General features: G+C 36.6%; 1 protein-coding gene across 5 annotated transcripts in view; it reads right to left on the reverse strand.

Annotated features, from left to right (window-relative positions):
• Pp2A-29B (Protein phosphatase PP2A regulatory subunit A) overlaps positions 1 to 15,400 on the reverse strand; it is a 62,597-nt gene extending 47,197 nt beyond the window's left edge. For 4 of the 5 annotated variants that reach the window (XM_069848018.1, XM_069848017.1, XM_069848016.1 and 1 more), the window contains exons 1-2: positions 15,045 to 15,370; positions 14,709 to 14,900 (exon numbers count right to left, since the gene is read on the reverse strand). In XM_069848018.1, coding sequence (XP_069704119.1) covers positions 14,709 to 14,900; positions 15,045 to 15,128 — 276 coding nt within the window. In that variant the 5' untranslated portion in view covers positions 15,129 to 15,370. Of the gene's footprint in view, positions 1 to 14,708; positions 14,901 to 15,044 lie in introns of all 5 variants that reach the window. The other variant, XM_069848015.1, reaches the window with a different exon arrangement.
• Positions 15,401 to 16,267: the final 867 nt, after the last annotated feature.

A 16,267-nucleotide genomic window follows, 5' to 3' on the forward strand; every position in this document is an offset into this window, starting at 1 on the left:
AATGTTAAATTTCTCATACTTCCTTCATTATACTTTCATCATTTGTCGTCATCTATTGCACCACTGGACATAGTGATCTGTAGACTTCATAGACAAGTGATCCCAAGTTTCTCTATCAGTAACTCAAGGTTTGTTTCAGCCACCTGAGTAGTATTCTTTTGACATGGTTTCCCAATAAAGAGAAATCCAATAAGATATGTCTGCTTATTTATGCTGTTCCATGTAATATGCATTTCTGTCCCGTCCCTGATCATTTCCTACACTAAACTTTTATAAAACACTACATTTATTGCACTCAGATGCCCACAACAGGTACTCTTTTTTCTTTTAGTGTGAATGTTTTCCAATTTTCCAGTTTCGAGTTCTCTATTCTCACTAGTATCAGAAAACCTGAAGAGCACTGAACCATTTACCAGTTGCTTAAGGTTAGTTATGACTGAAATTTGAATAAACTGGACAGAAAATTATATTTTTTCGTTTTTCCCTCCCATCAAAAAGTCACGTTGAACCTTGCTAAGATTTATTGTATGTGTACCGCCGTTATAATGAAAATCTTTTTAGGGTTTAAAAATTTTCTTCTCCTCTACCAGAAAAATATATCAAATTACCTATTCCACTCTTTTTGAATACCCAGAAGTGACCACTTCTAAAAGGCATGTCCACTGAATTTAAAGATCCAGTAAATACCTCCTTTGTAGTTTCCTCAGTTCTTTATTTTTCAGCATTTTGCAATGTATAAAATGCTCCTTGCAACATTGTTCTTAACTCAATCAGCTGAAAGACTGTTGTAACAAGTACAGTGAATAAGAATGTTTTTATGTTCATTGAGTTTCAATATTAATTTTGATATGACGAATTGCAATATATTTGAATGGCTGTTATTTGTATTTTTTTCTCTCAAAACAGTATCATTACACTAGTTAACAAGGTTATTGTAACGTGGATAACAGCAAATTTTTGTAATTTGTGCGTGCTGATCATGAATATCACAGTTTCCAACACATTGTATGTCTTTTCAGAAGCTTATATTTTAGAGTCAATGAACAGTAAGTGTTAAAATGGATCTACACCGAACACAATTCCATTCTTTTATGTGGCCCTTTCACACACTTATTTAACATTTCCATTCATCTAACATACAACTAAAATATCCTCTAATTTTTGTGGACTGGTTAATTGTTTTATTACCCTCATTACGAAGATGCAAAAGGGCAGAGGTAGGATTATATTCCATGATCACTGATAGCAGGAAAAGAAAGTTATTATTTTCTGAGACAAAAAAATTAACACTTAACAATTAGTACTGTTTGTGGTTGGGTTGCATCATAATGTATCTTTCCCCAGTACCTCCTCCCACACATACAAAGGGGAGATAAGTTCTTTGCAGTTTTCTTGGGAAAGATAAATGTGGTAGCTTTTAATTGCTTTCTACACACCACACTCTCTTTCGAATCTTAAAAGATTCCAGGTTGAAATATGAATATGGAGAAGAATGGAGTGTGTGAAATGGACAGAAATGAAGCTGTGGTAGAAAAAGTGGATGAAGAAAGAATAATTCTGAATCTATCAGGAAGAGAAAAAGAAATTGGCTGGGTCGCTGACTGAGAAGAAACTGCAAACTGCCTCCTGGATGCACTGGAAGGAATTGTGAACGAGAGAAAAGTTTAGGGCAGAAGAAGATATCAGATGATAAGACAATATTAAGATACAACCTATATGGAATGTATGTGAAGGATAATAAAATGTTGTTTTATTTAACGACGCTCGCAACTGCAGAGGTTATATCAGCATCGCCGGATGTGCCAGAATTTTGTCCCGCAGGAGTTTTTACATGCCAGTATCTACTGACATAAGCCTGTCGCATTTAAGCACACTTAAATGCCATCAACCTGGCCCGGGATCGAACCCACAATGTTGGGCATGGAAGGCCAGAGCTATACCAACTCGCCAACTATGTCAACGGAAGGATAATAGGAAGGCGGAAAATTGGAAGGGAAATGCTGAGTTTGCAGTGAAGAACCTGCCCTTGGGTAAGAAAACTATGAATGAATTGGTTGTAGAAGGTTCTGTGTAGTACTATTATTTTGCAGCAGTGCAGTAAAGAATCAAAAAATTAATTCATATAAAAGTTCGCCAAACGCAGTTTGTGTATCTTTCTGGACAATGTATCTTGAAATACAACACTGATCAATTCCAGATAATGTAAGAAAGGCGTTGGTTATCAAGGATAAAAGTTGATTCCAACACATGTCGTGTAACAGTGGTTGTGGGGATAAACAACAATAGCTATGCCTTTTGCTATTCCAATGATATGGTGAGTATCTACCAGTCATTGAGAAGACTGTTGCTTCTGCATTACCAAAAAAGAATTTTCAAGGAAAGCTTGAGATAAAATTGAATTGCATACCCTAATCTCTCTTCTGCCATAAGACGTGAACTTCCTAACAATGTCCTTCCACCAAGTGGGGAAAATTCTGTCATTCCAGGGGAAGAAGAGTTATCAAAATCCTCAACATCTACTGATCTGTCTTCATTCCCGAACATGATAATAAGTCACATCTTAAGGGGCAACCAGAACTTAATGACTTAGTTAGGGATTCAACTCTTTCTAAGCAACATGCAGAACAGTAAGATTCTAGAGTGCAACAGCGGAACTTATTAGCTCAGAAATACAAGGATTATGGTGCTCAGAAAACTAAAGATAAGCTCCCAAGTTGTTTTGCAATAGAAAATGCTGCCTCTTCCTGCAAAAAATATGAACAGATTGATGGAAGAATTATGTACTGTATAAAATGCAGAAGTATGAAATCTATTTATCCATTCATCAAAAGAAGGACTGAAAGCAGTTTTATTGCATAACAGTGTTGATTCAGTGGCTATGAAAGAAACCTATTATAACAGAATGTCACTATTATTGAATGCAATAAATTATAAGGGACATAGCTGGTTAATCTGTGGCAATTTAAAAGTTATAACTCTGTTGCTTGGATTGCAAGGGGGTGGGGCAGGGCTTTTCTGTTGTTTTTCAAAGACAGTTCGGCAAAAGTACAACATTATGGGGTAAAGGACAGCCTGCTCGAGAAGATTATGTTCCTGACAAGCATAATATTAAATACCATCCACTAGTGAAACCTGAAATACTTCTTCCTCCTTACTTACTTATGGCTTTTCAGGAACCCGGAAGTTCATTGTTGCCCTCATGTAAGCCCGCCATCAGTCCCTATCCTGAGCAAGATTAATCCAGTCTCTACTATCATATACCACCTCCCTCAAATCCATTCTACTATTATCTTCTGATCTATGTCTCACCTCCCAAAAGGTCTTATTCCCTCCGGCCTCCCAACTAACACACTACCGTATATGCATTTCTGGTTTTGCCCATACATGCTACATCCCCTGCCCATCTCAAACGTCTGGATTTAATGTTCCTAATTATGTCAGGTAAACTTTGCTGTGATCATGTCAGAGAATCAGTCCCATTCTGAGGCTTATTTTGAGATTCCATAACAAGCTGTTTTTTTTACGGTGATGGGTTGTTAGCTCTTCGCTCAACCCCCACGCTGGAGGACCACCTCTTATCGTCTGTTCGGGACTACTTATTCAACATATTCGCAGCTATCCTCAATATCTGGAGGCTGTCTCCTCTATCTGCAACCTGAGGACGTGCCATGCCATGGTGATAGGGACCCACAATACATGGACTTCTTCCTCCACTGCATATAAAACTAAGACTAATGAAAAATTTTGTAGAAGCTCTAGAAAAGATTGGTGGAGCTTCTCCATACTTAAAGACCCAATTCTGTAAGCTAAGTGATGCAAATTAAAAGAAGGCATTTTTGTCCAAAAATTAGAAAACTTTGAAAGACAGTAATTTTAGAAAAAATTTAAACGCAAGGAATTAGCAGCATGAAAACCTTTTGCAATGCAGTCAAAGGATTTTTAGGGAATCAAAGGACAGAAAACTACCAGGAGTTACTGAGAAACTATCAAAATATGGGGTGTTGTATGTCACTAAAGATCAACTTCTTACATTCTCATTTGGACTTCTTTTCAAACAACTTGGGGTCTGTGAGTGAAGAAGAGGAACAATTTAATCAAGATGTACAAGGAAATAACAGTACAATGGAAGATAGGACACAGTAATGATGAGCATTTACTGCTTGTTTTTAAAAAAGGAACATTCCAGTTTTCATAAAAGGAAAAAAAAAAGTCTTCATCTCTATCTATTTTATTAGGCACCTGGGGGATTTTATGTGGACTGATTTGTGTTCAGAAGTTTTAATAGCTGGTCTGTTATTAATTTAACAGTTTTCATCATAGCATAGCTGCTTTTGAAGATTTACATACAAGAAATGACACCAATTAAATTTTTAATATGTAAAAAAGTTTGTATTTTTAAATTAAAGAGCAATATCTATAACAAAAAAAAAAATAACATGTTACGAACTTTCCACTGTCATTTTCGTAATCTGCACATGTGAATTAGGAAAGATCAGCCTCTTTCGTTTATGTTATGAAAGAAAAAGTTTCAAATTTGTTGACTAGTGTTACAGAAAGGATCACTTTCATGGTTCATGATGAATTAAACTGTCTGGAATTTGTTAGGTGAATGCAAAGTCTCAGCAAAGCGAAGAGCCCTCAATTGGGGAACTACATTTTTGGTAGTAGTAAGCTCTCCAAGTTATTAGCATAGTTAAATGTTATGCCGAGGTTATATCAGCGTTGCCAGTGTGCCAGAATTTTTGTCTCGCAGGAGTTCTTTTACATGCCAGTAATCTACTGTCATGAGCCTGTCGCATTTAAGCACACTTAAATGCCATCGATCTGCCCAGGATCGAACCCGCAACCTTGGGCATAGAAGGCCAGCGCTATACCAACTATGCCAGCTAGGCATGATAATGACACTGGGCAGATAGCAGTACTTAAGGCCAGATACTGTCCTCCTTGTTAATCTAATCTAATCTAATTTAATAAAAATAACTTTAAAGAACCAGACTAGCTATGTGAGAGACTGTGATTAGACTTCCTTCTGTAACATTTATTTTCCAAGATCTTCATATAACATAACCATTATTTTCTAAGACTTTTTACTGTTTCATGTTACTTTCTGTCTAACTTAGCTCATAAAATTACAGCACAGTACAGTACTCTTGTCAATCCGGCCATTCCTTACACAGAGGCGTATCAGATTATCAAGAGTGCTCGATTATTGAGAGTGCTGTGCAAAGCATCCACTTGCACTTCTAAACAAAACTAGAACATTTCACGCGAAATGTCCAGCACATATATATGTATAACGTGTATACATAATACAGTACAGTATAACACACGGCACTGGTGCACTAGGAGGAGGCTGAATAATTGAGAGGTCGAATTACTGAGGACCAGATTTTGTCAGTCTAGTGACAATGTTAAAAAATCCACTGAATAGTATAAGTCAAAATGTTGGGAAGACACCAGTAAAAAACACATTCTCTATGCTGGCGTTAAGTAATTATTACTAATATATCATCTGAAAAGAAGTTCTATAATACTGTTATCATATTGCATCCCAAAGTTCCGCACTGTGGTGTCACGGTCCAAAGCATCCTGCCTAGGACTTGTGTTATGGAATGTGCGCTGGTTCAAGTCCTCATGGGGGAAGAAATTTTCTCATGAAATTTCGGCCAGTGTATGGGACCGGTGCCCACCCAGCATCATGATGCACTTGCGGAGTTATAATAAGTAGCGAAAATGTGGTTTCGAAAATCAGCTATAACAGCTGGGGGATCATCATGCTAACCACACGATACTTCCATTCTGATTGGATGATCGTCCACCTCAGCTTCGGCATGTGGACGTGAGGCCAGCCAGCAGCTGGATGGTCGGTCTTGGCCCTTCATGGGCTGTAGCACCACGGATTGCATCCCAAAATGAATCATGTGCATGGCTTAGTGGTTTCATAGAATTAAAAGTTGAATTTGTAATCAGGAATGGTTATGCTGTATATTACATCAAAACAAAATACCTATCCTATGATTTAGAAATGTAAGCAGATACTTGATCCAAAGGACACTTAAATGCATATAAATAAATGCTTTTCCTGCTCGTTGTGTCCGGCGCACTGCAGTTCGCAGACCGGCCAGTCAAGTTGGGACTATCAAAGAGAAACAGATATAATATCCCTGCAACTATTCCCGTTCTCAGAGTTACAATTACCATAATAATAGGCATAATAGGAACGCACCTTATGACAGGAGATGTTCGCCAGTCATAGCTGGGACTCCCACTGGTAGGCACCCAAAGCCTTGCACGCATATTGTGACCTTCGTAGACAGCAGTCTCAATGAATCACTGTGGAGTTTGTTTCGTTCATGCTCTATGCTTATAAAGTTACGAGTGTTATCACTTATCACTATCAGTGCTTTACGTAGTTTTCATAATGCCAAGACATGATTACACATTATCAGAAAGAATTTTTAAGTACTTTTCATATGTGATAAATTCTTGCAGATAAGTTCGAAATTGATTTGTAACACAATTTCCTGTTGTGCCTGCCCCACACAGAGAAACCTTGTGAAGACTTGCAAACAAATTTAAGAAGATGGGGTTTATTCTCGATAAAAGTGAAGGATAAAAAAGCGTGTGCTCAGTGAAGGGAAATTGCACAAAGTTGGAGAACATTATTTAGAACATACTCCTCAAAAATCCCTCCAGCAGCTTGCACAAGAAACAGAAATTTTGAAAGGACCTCAGCATGGCGAGCTACCAAACTCTTAAAATGGAAACTATACAAGATCACTCCGGTTACTACATGATCAGCTTATTCATAAGAATTTCTGTAATTGAATTTTGCAGAACATTAATAATGGAGTAACTGACCCACAAGCATGGTTCAATTTACAGTAGAACCCTGAGTATTCATCATCCTATTAACCGATTAGTGGATTATCCGACTGTCTTTCTCTTGCTTTTTTTTTTTTTTAAATATATATTATATGAAGTACTGTAAGGTACATTATCCCTCTGAGTCCTGAGACATTTGTTGTTTTATTTTTAAAGTTCAATATAATTCTACACGTCAAAAAAAGATCACTGACACGAGGAAAAATGCTGAAAAAGTTCTGTAGATTATAGTTAGGGCACAAATGCAGGTATATTATATTACACTTAGGACCTCTGCACATACATCTTATATCATAATCATGTATGAAGTATGATATAGTATATTATACTCTCAGGACTCAGGAGATTAAATTAGTGTGTATTTTTTTCTAGAGTACATTATTACAAGCCTTTATCGTCACACTGTATAGTCTACCGTTCGAGTTATACTGTATAACTTCTATAGGCTATAAAATATTTTCCACGGGGGTCAAATGAAAACGTGTCGTGCTAAGTATCGAAAAAAGTGCAAATAATTGAGTGGTTTCGAGAAAAAGAAACTGTGGCTCATCTCGCATCAGAATACGAGATTGAAGTTATAATTGTGCGCGATTTAATAAAAATCAAGGATAAAGTATATGAATCTACAATATGAGAACTTCACTATGCCTATTTTTCCAGAGACAGCCAATACAAGGAGTTTTCTTGCCCTATTAAATACAAGACCACGGAGGAAATTTCGAAAGTGTATTATTTACTTAATTTACAAAAATATTTTATGGTACACATTATCCGATTCTTCGATTAACTGTTTAGTCTGCCCCCTTCGTTACCACAGATAATAGATATTTTACTATATATGGTTATGTTTCGTCGCAAAATTATAGATACTGGAGCACAGAGAAACCAGAGTTCATACTCGTACACGAAATTCCCTTGCATGACGAGAAAATCGCCATATGGTATTGCAGTAAATGCATTAAAAGGGTCTATATTTTTTAACAAACAATCAATGCACAGAGATACAGGAATGACACCATTCTTTGAACAATTAACCAATACTGAATGCCAATATGGATATTTCCAACAAGACTCTGCTACTGCACATACAGCTGACGAGTCATTATTGAATTATTCAGGAACTTTTTCAAGACAGAGTCATTGGTAAAGGGTAAAGAACCCCACGATCCCCGATCTAACTTATGGGATTTGCGAACTTGAAAACTAAAGTGCACATTAGAAGAAAATATCAGGTGAGAAATTGACTCAATTTCGGAAGATGAATTCATGTGTTGTGAATGGACATTTCCTGAAATTATGCCAGAAATGTGTGGATAGAGGAAGATAATATTTCCAACATGTCATAAAGTACGTGCCTATTATGCCTATTGTCTTTGTAATTATAAATGTAAGAACGAGAATCAGTTGAGGGAATATTACAGTATATCCATTTCACTGGAAGTCCCAACTAAACTGGCAGGTCCACGAGCTGCCATGTGCTGGACACAATGAACAGGAAAAGCACTGTACAGTAGTGGCAAAAAAAACCGGACCAACGTCCCCAAAATGAGCCACTGCGCATGCCACGCCCACATTCACAAGATAGTGAGTAATCTATTGAAATTGAAATTGTTGTAGTTTCGAATGCTGACGTAGCCCATTTCGAAAGCCATTAGAAAATAAGATGGTAAAATTCATGTACTGGGAATAATAAGTTAATTAAGTAGTAAAATATCACTGCAATCGAAAAGTATTGGGAATAAATTTGAATAAGGAACAAAAAAAAAAGTTTCCTTCCCAGGCAGAGTTTGAACCATGAAAGTCTTAGTTACCAGTCTCTTGTGCTGTCACTGTGAACAAGACTCTGAAATCAGCTACAAGGGTCAGTCCGGTTTTCTTTTTTTTGCCACTACTGTACATGAAAATGGCTAAATTATACAGTTGTACAAAGTATCAAACACAGCCTGTAATGTGATTTAACTTTTTTATGGTCCACTTGCTGTTTGGCCACTGGAAGAAGACATCACCGTTTAAATACAAAAAATAGTGCGCAATCAAATGCAACATACTGCTACTGTTTAATATCAGTCGTTAAGTCACTTTTATTACATAATAGGAATTCGTAAGTCAATGTTGCAACAAGGTTAAAGAGAAAATAATACCTGGTACCATAAAGTTCAGTGAAAAAGAATGCATTTATCTACTCTATGGAACTGTGTGAAACATTTACAATTGTGATAAAGGTGGGGTCTAGTTTTGAAATAATTTTCTCAGCTGTTCAGAACTTATGTTTCAGAATGGTGTGTTCAAATAATCTGTTTCTTTTTCCAACACCATTCCATTCGCGAAACTGTCCCAAAAGAACTGTTCATTTTTCCCCCCAACCTGTACTTCAGCATTCAATTAATAAATTAATTAATCTATCGGTTTAACTACATATATATTGGCTCTTATGAAATTGGCTCAAATTTCCGCACCTACAATCACGTGATCTCGAACCAATATGCTTTATTTAGCTGACAAACAATAAAGTAACATCAATGCATATGAGTAAAAACATATTGTGGTACTTTCATAGTTTGAGAGTACAGTATTGTCATATTTATTTCGTTACTTTGGGTAAAAGAATCAATACTATTACATAATCCACTGTAACGAAGACTAATTACAAATAGTATACACAGAAATTGGTTAATTCAACATTGGATAATAATTCGAATAAACGTTTTCTCCCCTCGAAATTTCTACTTAAACCAACGTTAAACATTCGCTTTTAATTCGAATTTTTAAGCTTACATTTGGATAATTCCAAGCCAGGACTTCATTGCTTTTAACGAAAATAGTGTCCTATCTAGAATTCTAGAGAAAACCAGAAAGGTTTGCATGGAAATTTCAATTATTTATCGTTCCAAGAATTCAATTTCTGTTTCTAAACTTCATAATGATCGACAGGTAGTGAAACAGAAAAAGATCATTGCTATGTCAATAGATTTTGTACTGTTATCCAGTGACTTACTGCAGGTAAAAATAATGGGTAAAGGCATATGTATCCCTTTCTCTCTTACCGAATATATCAATCAATAACTTGGAAGGGAACAAATCTGTGGAAATCTTCATTATTGTATATACAGAAGTGTGTTACTAGCTCTACTGCATTCACAATGTCGAAGCATGGAACATATCCAAGTTTAAAGTTAGCAAAGGAAGCTGAAGTACGGACTGTAGCATTGTAGTCTGAGACATTATGCTTCGATATAGTAGGATTTTTCAAAGGATCCCCAGTCGGTCTCTTTTGTTGCTAGAAGAACTTAGCCACATGATCCACCCCGGTCATTAAGGGACGAGTACAGAAATTTCTAGGCACGCAGTTGTCACATTTTACATTGACTTCGCCACGTGGGTATGAAACAATCGTATATTTATTTCTATACAACAAACTGTATTTTCATTCAATCAATCACGAATTAATGAATGGTTAATTTTGATTTACTGTGTGTATAAAGATCTGTTATAGAACCATTGTACGGTAAACTTCTTCAAACTAATAATTTTCATACTTATATGAATAATAATAATAATAATAATAATAATAATAATAATAATAATAATAATAATAATAATAATAAGTAACACCGAAAGAAGATAATATCAGTTTGTGTTTCGTGTCTAAAACCGCAGCGAAACTTAAGTGGTATGTAATAAAATATGACAGCATTTTGCTTCTCGTACCTCTATTCGTCGTCATTCTCTCCTAAATGAATCACAAATCTCTCTTGGTTACTGTCCCTGTCGTGCTTCATGTAATTCTCTTCCTATTTAATTGCATGTTGAACACAGGAGGACCAATTATGGGGATCAATTGTTGCAGATCCATCATGCAGAAATTGACACACAAGCACTCAGAGTCGGGGTAATATTGTTTTTCCTAACATAAGACTTTAGTTGATGCCAGATCATTTCCAAAGGATTTAGAACACAATGGTATGTAGGAAGTCGTAACACTTCGTGTCCGTATGAGGCTGCGAGCTCCTTCACTGCATATTTCTTACTAATATTGGCTGATTTGATTTCCTGTAACGTAACTGCCTTCGTGGATATGGGGTTAGGCACGGTAATATTATTGTGCCTCATAAAGTTAATTATGTCTTTAACATTGCTGTTCATCTATCATTGCTATCTTGGAGTTGTAAAAAAAATTAAGCAACTTACAATACACTCCACAAAACAATTTTAATAATAATAAAATTACAGAAGATTTTCAAACAGTGAACAAAAACACTTGTGAATTGTTTGAACTTGTTAAGAAAAACTGCAGTTAGTGTCAGGGGAGAATTGGCAACATTTATGTTTGCCTCAGAAAGCAGAAACAAAGATTACCCCACCCCACCAAGTGGACAGAAAAAGTTGGAAGACCATCTTATTTCAAAAGGCAAGCGTGCGGTAGCCTCTGACTTTAAACTGGGGATGCATAGAACGATCCTAGTACACATTACAGAATGAGCACTGGTTCAAATCCTCATAGGGAAGAAATTTTCTCAAGAAATTTCAGCCAATATGTGGGACCACTGCTCATCCAGCATCATGATGAATTTGGGGAACTATGATAGGTAGCAAAATCTGGTTTCAAAAACCATGGCTGAATGGATCATCCTGCTGACCACATGTTACTGTGGATGATTGGTCACCTCTGCTGAGGCATGTGGACATGAGGCCCAACAGTCGGCTGGTCACCTTTACCTTTCATAGACCATTGTGCCACTGATTATACAAAATTGGCGTATTTTCTTCCATTCATAGCCTTACCATCTTCAAGTAGCCACCAACTATAACACGACAAAACATTAATCTGAAAACCGACAAAATGTGACGTAGGACAGTCTGGAATCCACTTCTTCAATTGTGCACAGTACAAATCATTTGGCAGCTGACTGAAGCTGATTGACTTGCGAGACCTTCTGACAATATACAGGATGATTCAGAAGGAAAAGTAAATATTTTAGTGGGTGGTAGTATGAACTATTTTGATTTAAAAAGTTCATATAAACATAATATGCCTGAATAAGTTGAAAAATAAAAACATAGATTTCACAAATAATTCCCTTCAACGTAATGTGACATTTTCTTTCAATTAATAATGCTTTCTTAAGTTAGTTACCAATAATATTTATTAAGGAAAAGCAGCATCTTCTGTGGAACTCTGGAAAAAGACATGGACACTACAACGAAGTGAAGAGAAGCGACTAGAAGCACTTGTCGATATGGAGAAGAAAGGAGTGTGTGAAACGGACAGACAGACTAAGAAATGAAGCTGTATTGGAAAGAGTGGGTGAAGAAAGAATAATGCTGAAATTGATCAGAAAGGGAAAAAGAAATTGGCTGAGAAGAAATGGAAGGCTGTACTGGAAGGAATGGTGAAGGGAGAAGAGTTCGGGAGGTGAATGTAGAGTATCCAACACCCACTGAACGAATATTTCACTTTTATCACTGCCAATGTTGCGCTATAATCGTATATGCAAGGTAGGCTATAACAAAAATCTAAACTAACCAAACCTAACCTGTCAAAGAAGCAACAAGTTATACTAAATATGTGTAAAATGGCCTATGTCTCTATAGTGGGCGGGACATAAGTAACATTGACCATATTTCCTCCACTTGGTTCTTTAACAACGCTGTATCAACTGCTGTTGTTATTTAGCATCGATGGAATTGGTGATAGCGAGATTGTATGTGGCGGGATGAGGTCAAAGATCATCTAATATTTGCCTTACAGTTGGGGAAAAGCTTGAGAAAAACCCAATCAGGTAATCAGCCCAAGCAGCAATCGAATCCACGCCCAAATGCAGCTCTAGATCAGCAGGCAAACATCCTATCACCTGAGTCACACAGGTGGCCTTCTAAAGTTTTTTTCATTCTACAATGTTAAATGGGTTTTAGCCTACTCAAAATTTAATAGCGAAAATAAAAATTCAGTGGTCAAGGTAGAGTATCCACCAGCCACTGAACAAATATTGCACTTTTTTATCACTGCCAATGTGGTGCTATAAACCAATTTTCAATACTTTTACCACAGCGATAACACATTTCAGTTCTTATTGTATATGGAATTATCACTACATTAACACATTTAATATATCATAAAACATACACTGAACGAACTAAACGTAATTATTATGAAAGTCGCCATATTTTCTTCCTGGAATTACGATCCACTTCCACTAGTAGCAGGGTCGCCAATACATGCAAACGAAATGATACTAAACGTGAGAAATGTTACTACAGGTATGTAATATTATGCGACAGGTTAGGTTAGATTAGGCGTGTAGTATTATTACTATGTTGGCGACATGTATATAAGCCCAGATCACATATAGATTGCTCTTTCCTATGTTAAAATCGGTTGCACTTTGAAGAGAACAACCGCCAGGATCGCCACCCTTCCACTGTAAACGAACACGAGATGGCAGTAGTCGCTAATGTAATTCAAATGGGAGTTATGACGTGACTCCTTATGTAACAACTAGATGGCAGCATAGTAAACCTGGCAAAAGTTGTTACCATCAAAAGCTATAACGCCGAGCAATCTGGGTATATATGATCTAGGATATAAGTAAGGTACGGTACATATTTAGGACGGGTTCAGTGGGCTTATAGCTCTCCCAGTAATCACATCAATTTCTACTAATCAATACTGTAAATCCAAGGCATTTCAAGGTATTTTATCAAGTTCCTATAGTGACTGGGACATAAGTAACCTTCACTCTTTCCAATTGTTTGCTACTATAATATGTTTTCAAGTGAACTGATGTCCTATATGCATTCCCCATAAACTCCAGAACATGGATTGCACCCTTTCCCTCTTCATATTCAAAACTACCTTCTCTCTGAAAATTAGACCAAAAGAAATCTTCAGTGTCGCATGCTATAGAAAACCCAGGTATTTAGAAAATCTACTTAACTATGTTCAGATTAGTCACTGATCATAACTGCCTAGTAGGCCAAGACACGATCATAACTGCCTAGTAGGCCAAGACACCTTCATAAAATTCGTTAATTACTAATCATTGGTTTATTAATTTTCTTAAATTGCTCGTTATGTATATATATATATAAAAAAAACAAAAAAGAAGATATGGATATGAACAGTAAGCCGTGAATCTCTCACAACCTTCGTAGACTTTTAACTCCAAATGTTGGAGAGTAAGAATGAAAATGGGCTAACTTTATTGTTACATCATCGGCATCGCACGCATCCACACATATTTCTAATTGCAGAAAATCTCCCTACAAGTTTGTGAATCTGCCCACGTGAATCGATAACTCAATTAGACCTATGCCTACCACATGATTTGTTTTGATAATGTAAGTTATACTTTTACTGACAAATACAGTCACTATTATTAATAAGAAAATAAAATCGAAATAAAAAACATGCCCCTAACAAATATTCTATTTTAAAATTATCAAAATGCAGGTTAGGTATTTCAAAAAAAATTTTAAGTGGGTTATATTACGATGCTTTATCAACATGTTAGGTTATTTAGAGTCTGAATGAGATGGTGATAATGCCGGTGAAATCGGTCTAGGTCCAGCAACGATAGTTACCCAGCATTTGCTCATATTGGGTTGAGGAGAAAACCCCGGAAAAAACCTCAACCAGGTAACTTGCCCCGACCAAGAATCGAACCCGGGCCACCTGGTTTCGCGGTCAGACGCGCTACCGTTACTCACAGGTGTGGACGGTATTTCAAAAACAAATTAGTGTCCTAGTTATCAAATGTAGGCACTATAATATAATTTAGTCACAAGTCTGCTAACAGCTCATTTTATAAAACTGAAAAACTTACCAACAAACAATGTACATGATCTGGTCCACCAACAAGGGGCGTAAAGCTACCAAGCTGTTCAGCCAGCGCCAGAAGTACCTCATCTTCATCATATATTGTTTCAGTAAGAAATGGTATGAGTTCACTGCGAGTCCTTTCAACCCCTAATGCAAGTGCTATAGTTGAGAGCTTTTTTATGGAATTAAGACGGAGCTGCAATATAAAACACAATTTGAGTAAGTCTGTAGTGACAACCATGCAAACTACTATAAAGTAAGTATCTAATGAACATTAGTCTATAATATTTGAAGCAAACGATCAATTGGGTATTTCCGTTAATTTAACTACTAAACGTACCTGAACATCTTCATTTTTTAATTCATCGATCAAAACTGCAATAGGATAAAGCGAATCGTCGCCCGTTGAATCACTCGCAGCCATTTTGTAATTCTGAAAATGCTTCCTTTCCACACAAACACGTCACGTTAATGTTATATACGTTCAGACAGCTTTCAGTTTGGAGTTGTACACACGCTAAAACTGAGAGATAAACATAACCACTTTATTTTTATGAAGTAAGTTCCTAGCAAATACATCAATAAAAAAAATTACCTATTTCATTACTTCAACACTAACTCCCATTCCCAATTTAACCCTTTTATCGTATCGTTAATCGTAACGGTAGATGGCAGGTCCAGTCAACCGGACTCTGACCAGGATAACCAACAAAAAGAAAGCAAATGCATGTTAACAGTTATAATATCTAACACAATGATTTATGAAACAATTTGCACTTTTTTGTAAAATAACAACATCTAATACATCATTCACCAATGTCTAACTAATTATATAATCACAAAGGCAAAAATATATAAATCAAAGAGGTAACATTTTCTGTTCTATGCAGTGGTAGTATGGTACTCACAATTACACAAATAGTTCAACTCGTGTGTTGCTGATGAAGATGGCAGCACTACATAGCATGCGGCGCACAGTGGTCGGAATCGCTTAAAACCCGGACAAAAGTAATAACTTCTTTTCTAGTGGCCATTAGTGATGGGCGAAGTTGTTCTTTTCCCGGAACAGTTCCGGTTGTTCCGGTTCCGGAAAAATACTATGTTCCAAATAACAGTTCCGAAATAACAGTTACAAGTAGAGATGTGTCTGAATCGTTCACTGATGCGAGCTATCTGACTCTCGCTCCATTTGAGGAGTCGTACAGTACCCTCCCTCTTCCCCAAGCAGCTCGCACAATCAGTGTCACCAACTGGACGGAAATTCCGTCAAAAGTTACGGAATTTCAACGTAGCGGACGGGTGACGGATTTTGTGGCGGAAATTACGATTTACATAGCCTTTTTACTGTTTTAGCTGCTGTCGTTTTAAATTGTTAAATTTTTTAGGGATTTTACTTTTTCTTTGAACAGCCCTGCCCGTGCCGTACCATGACTGGTAAGAAAGTTGTGTTAAAATTTTCTTTGTATTTATATACTGAGTGGGTGTTATTTACTTTTTTTTTTATTTTGACGGATTCTGACGGATTTCCAGGTGTTAAACTGACGGGGATATAATTTATGTGTT

Source organism: Periplaneta americana, chromosome 15 (assembly GCF_040183065.1).
Source record: "Periplaneta americana isolate PAMFEO1 chromosome 15, P.americana_PAMFEO1_priV1, whole genome shotgun sequence".
NCBI lineage: Eukaryota > Metazoa > Arthropoda > Insecta > Blattodea > Blattidae > Periplaneta > Periplaneta americana.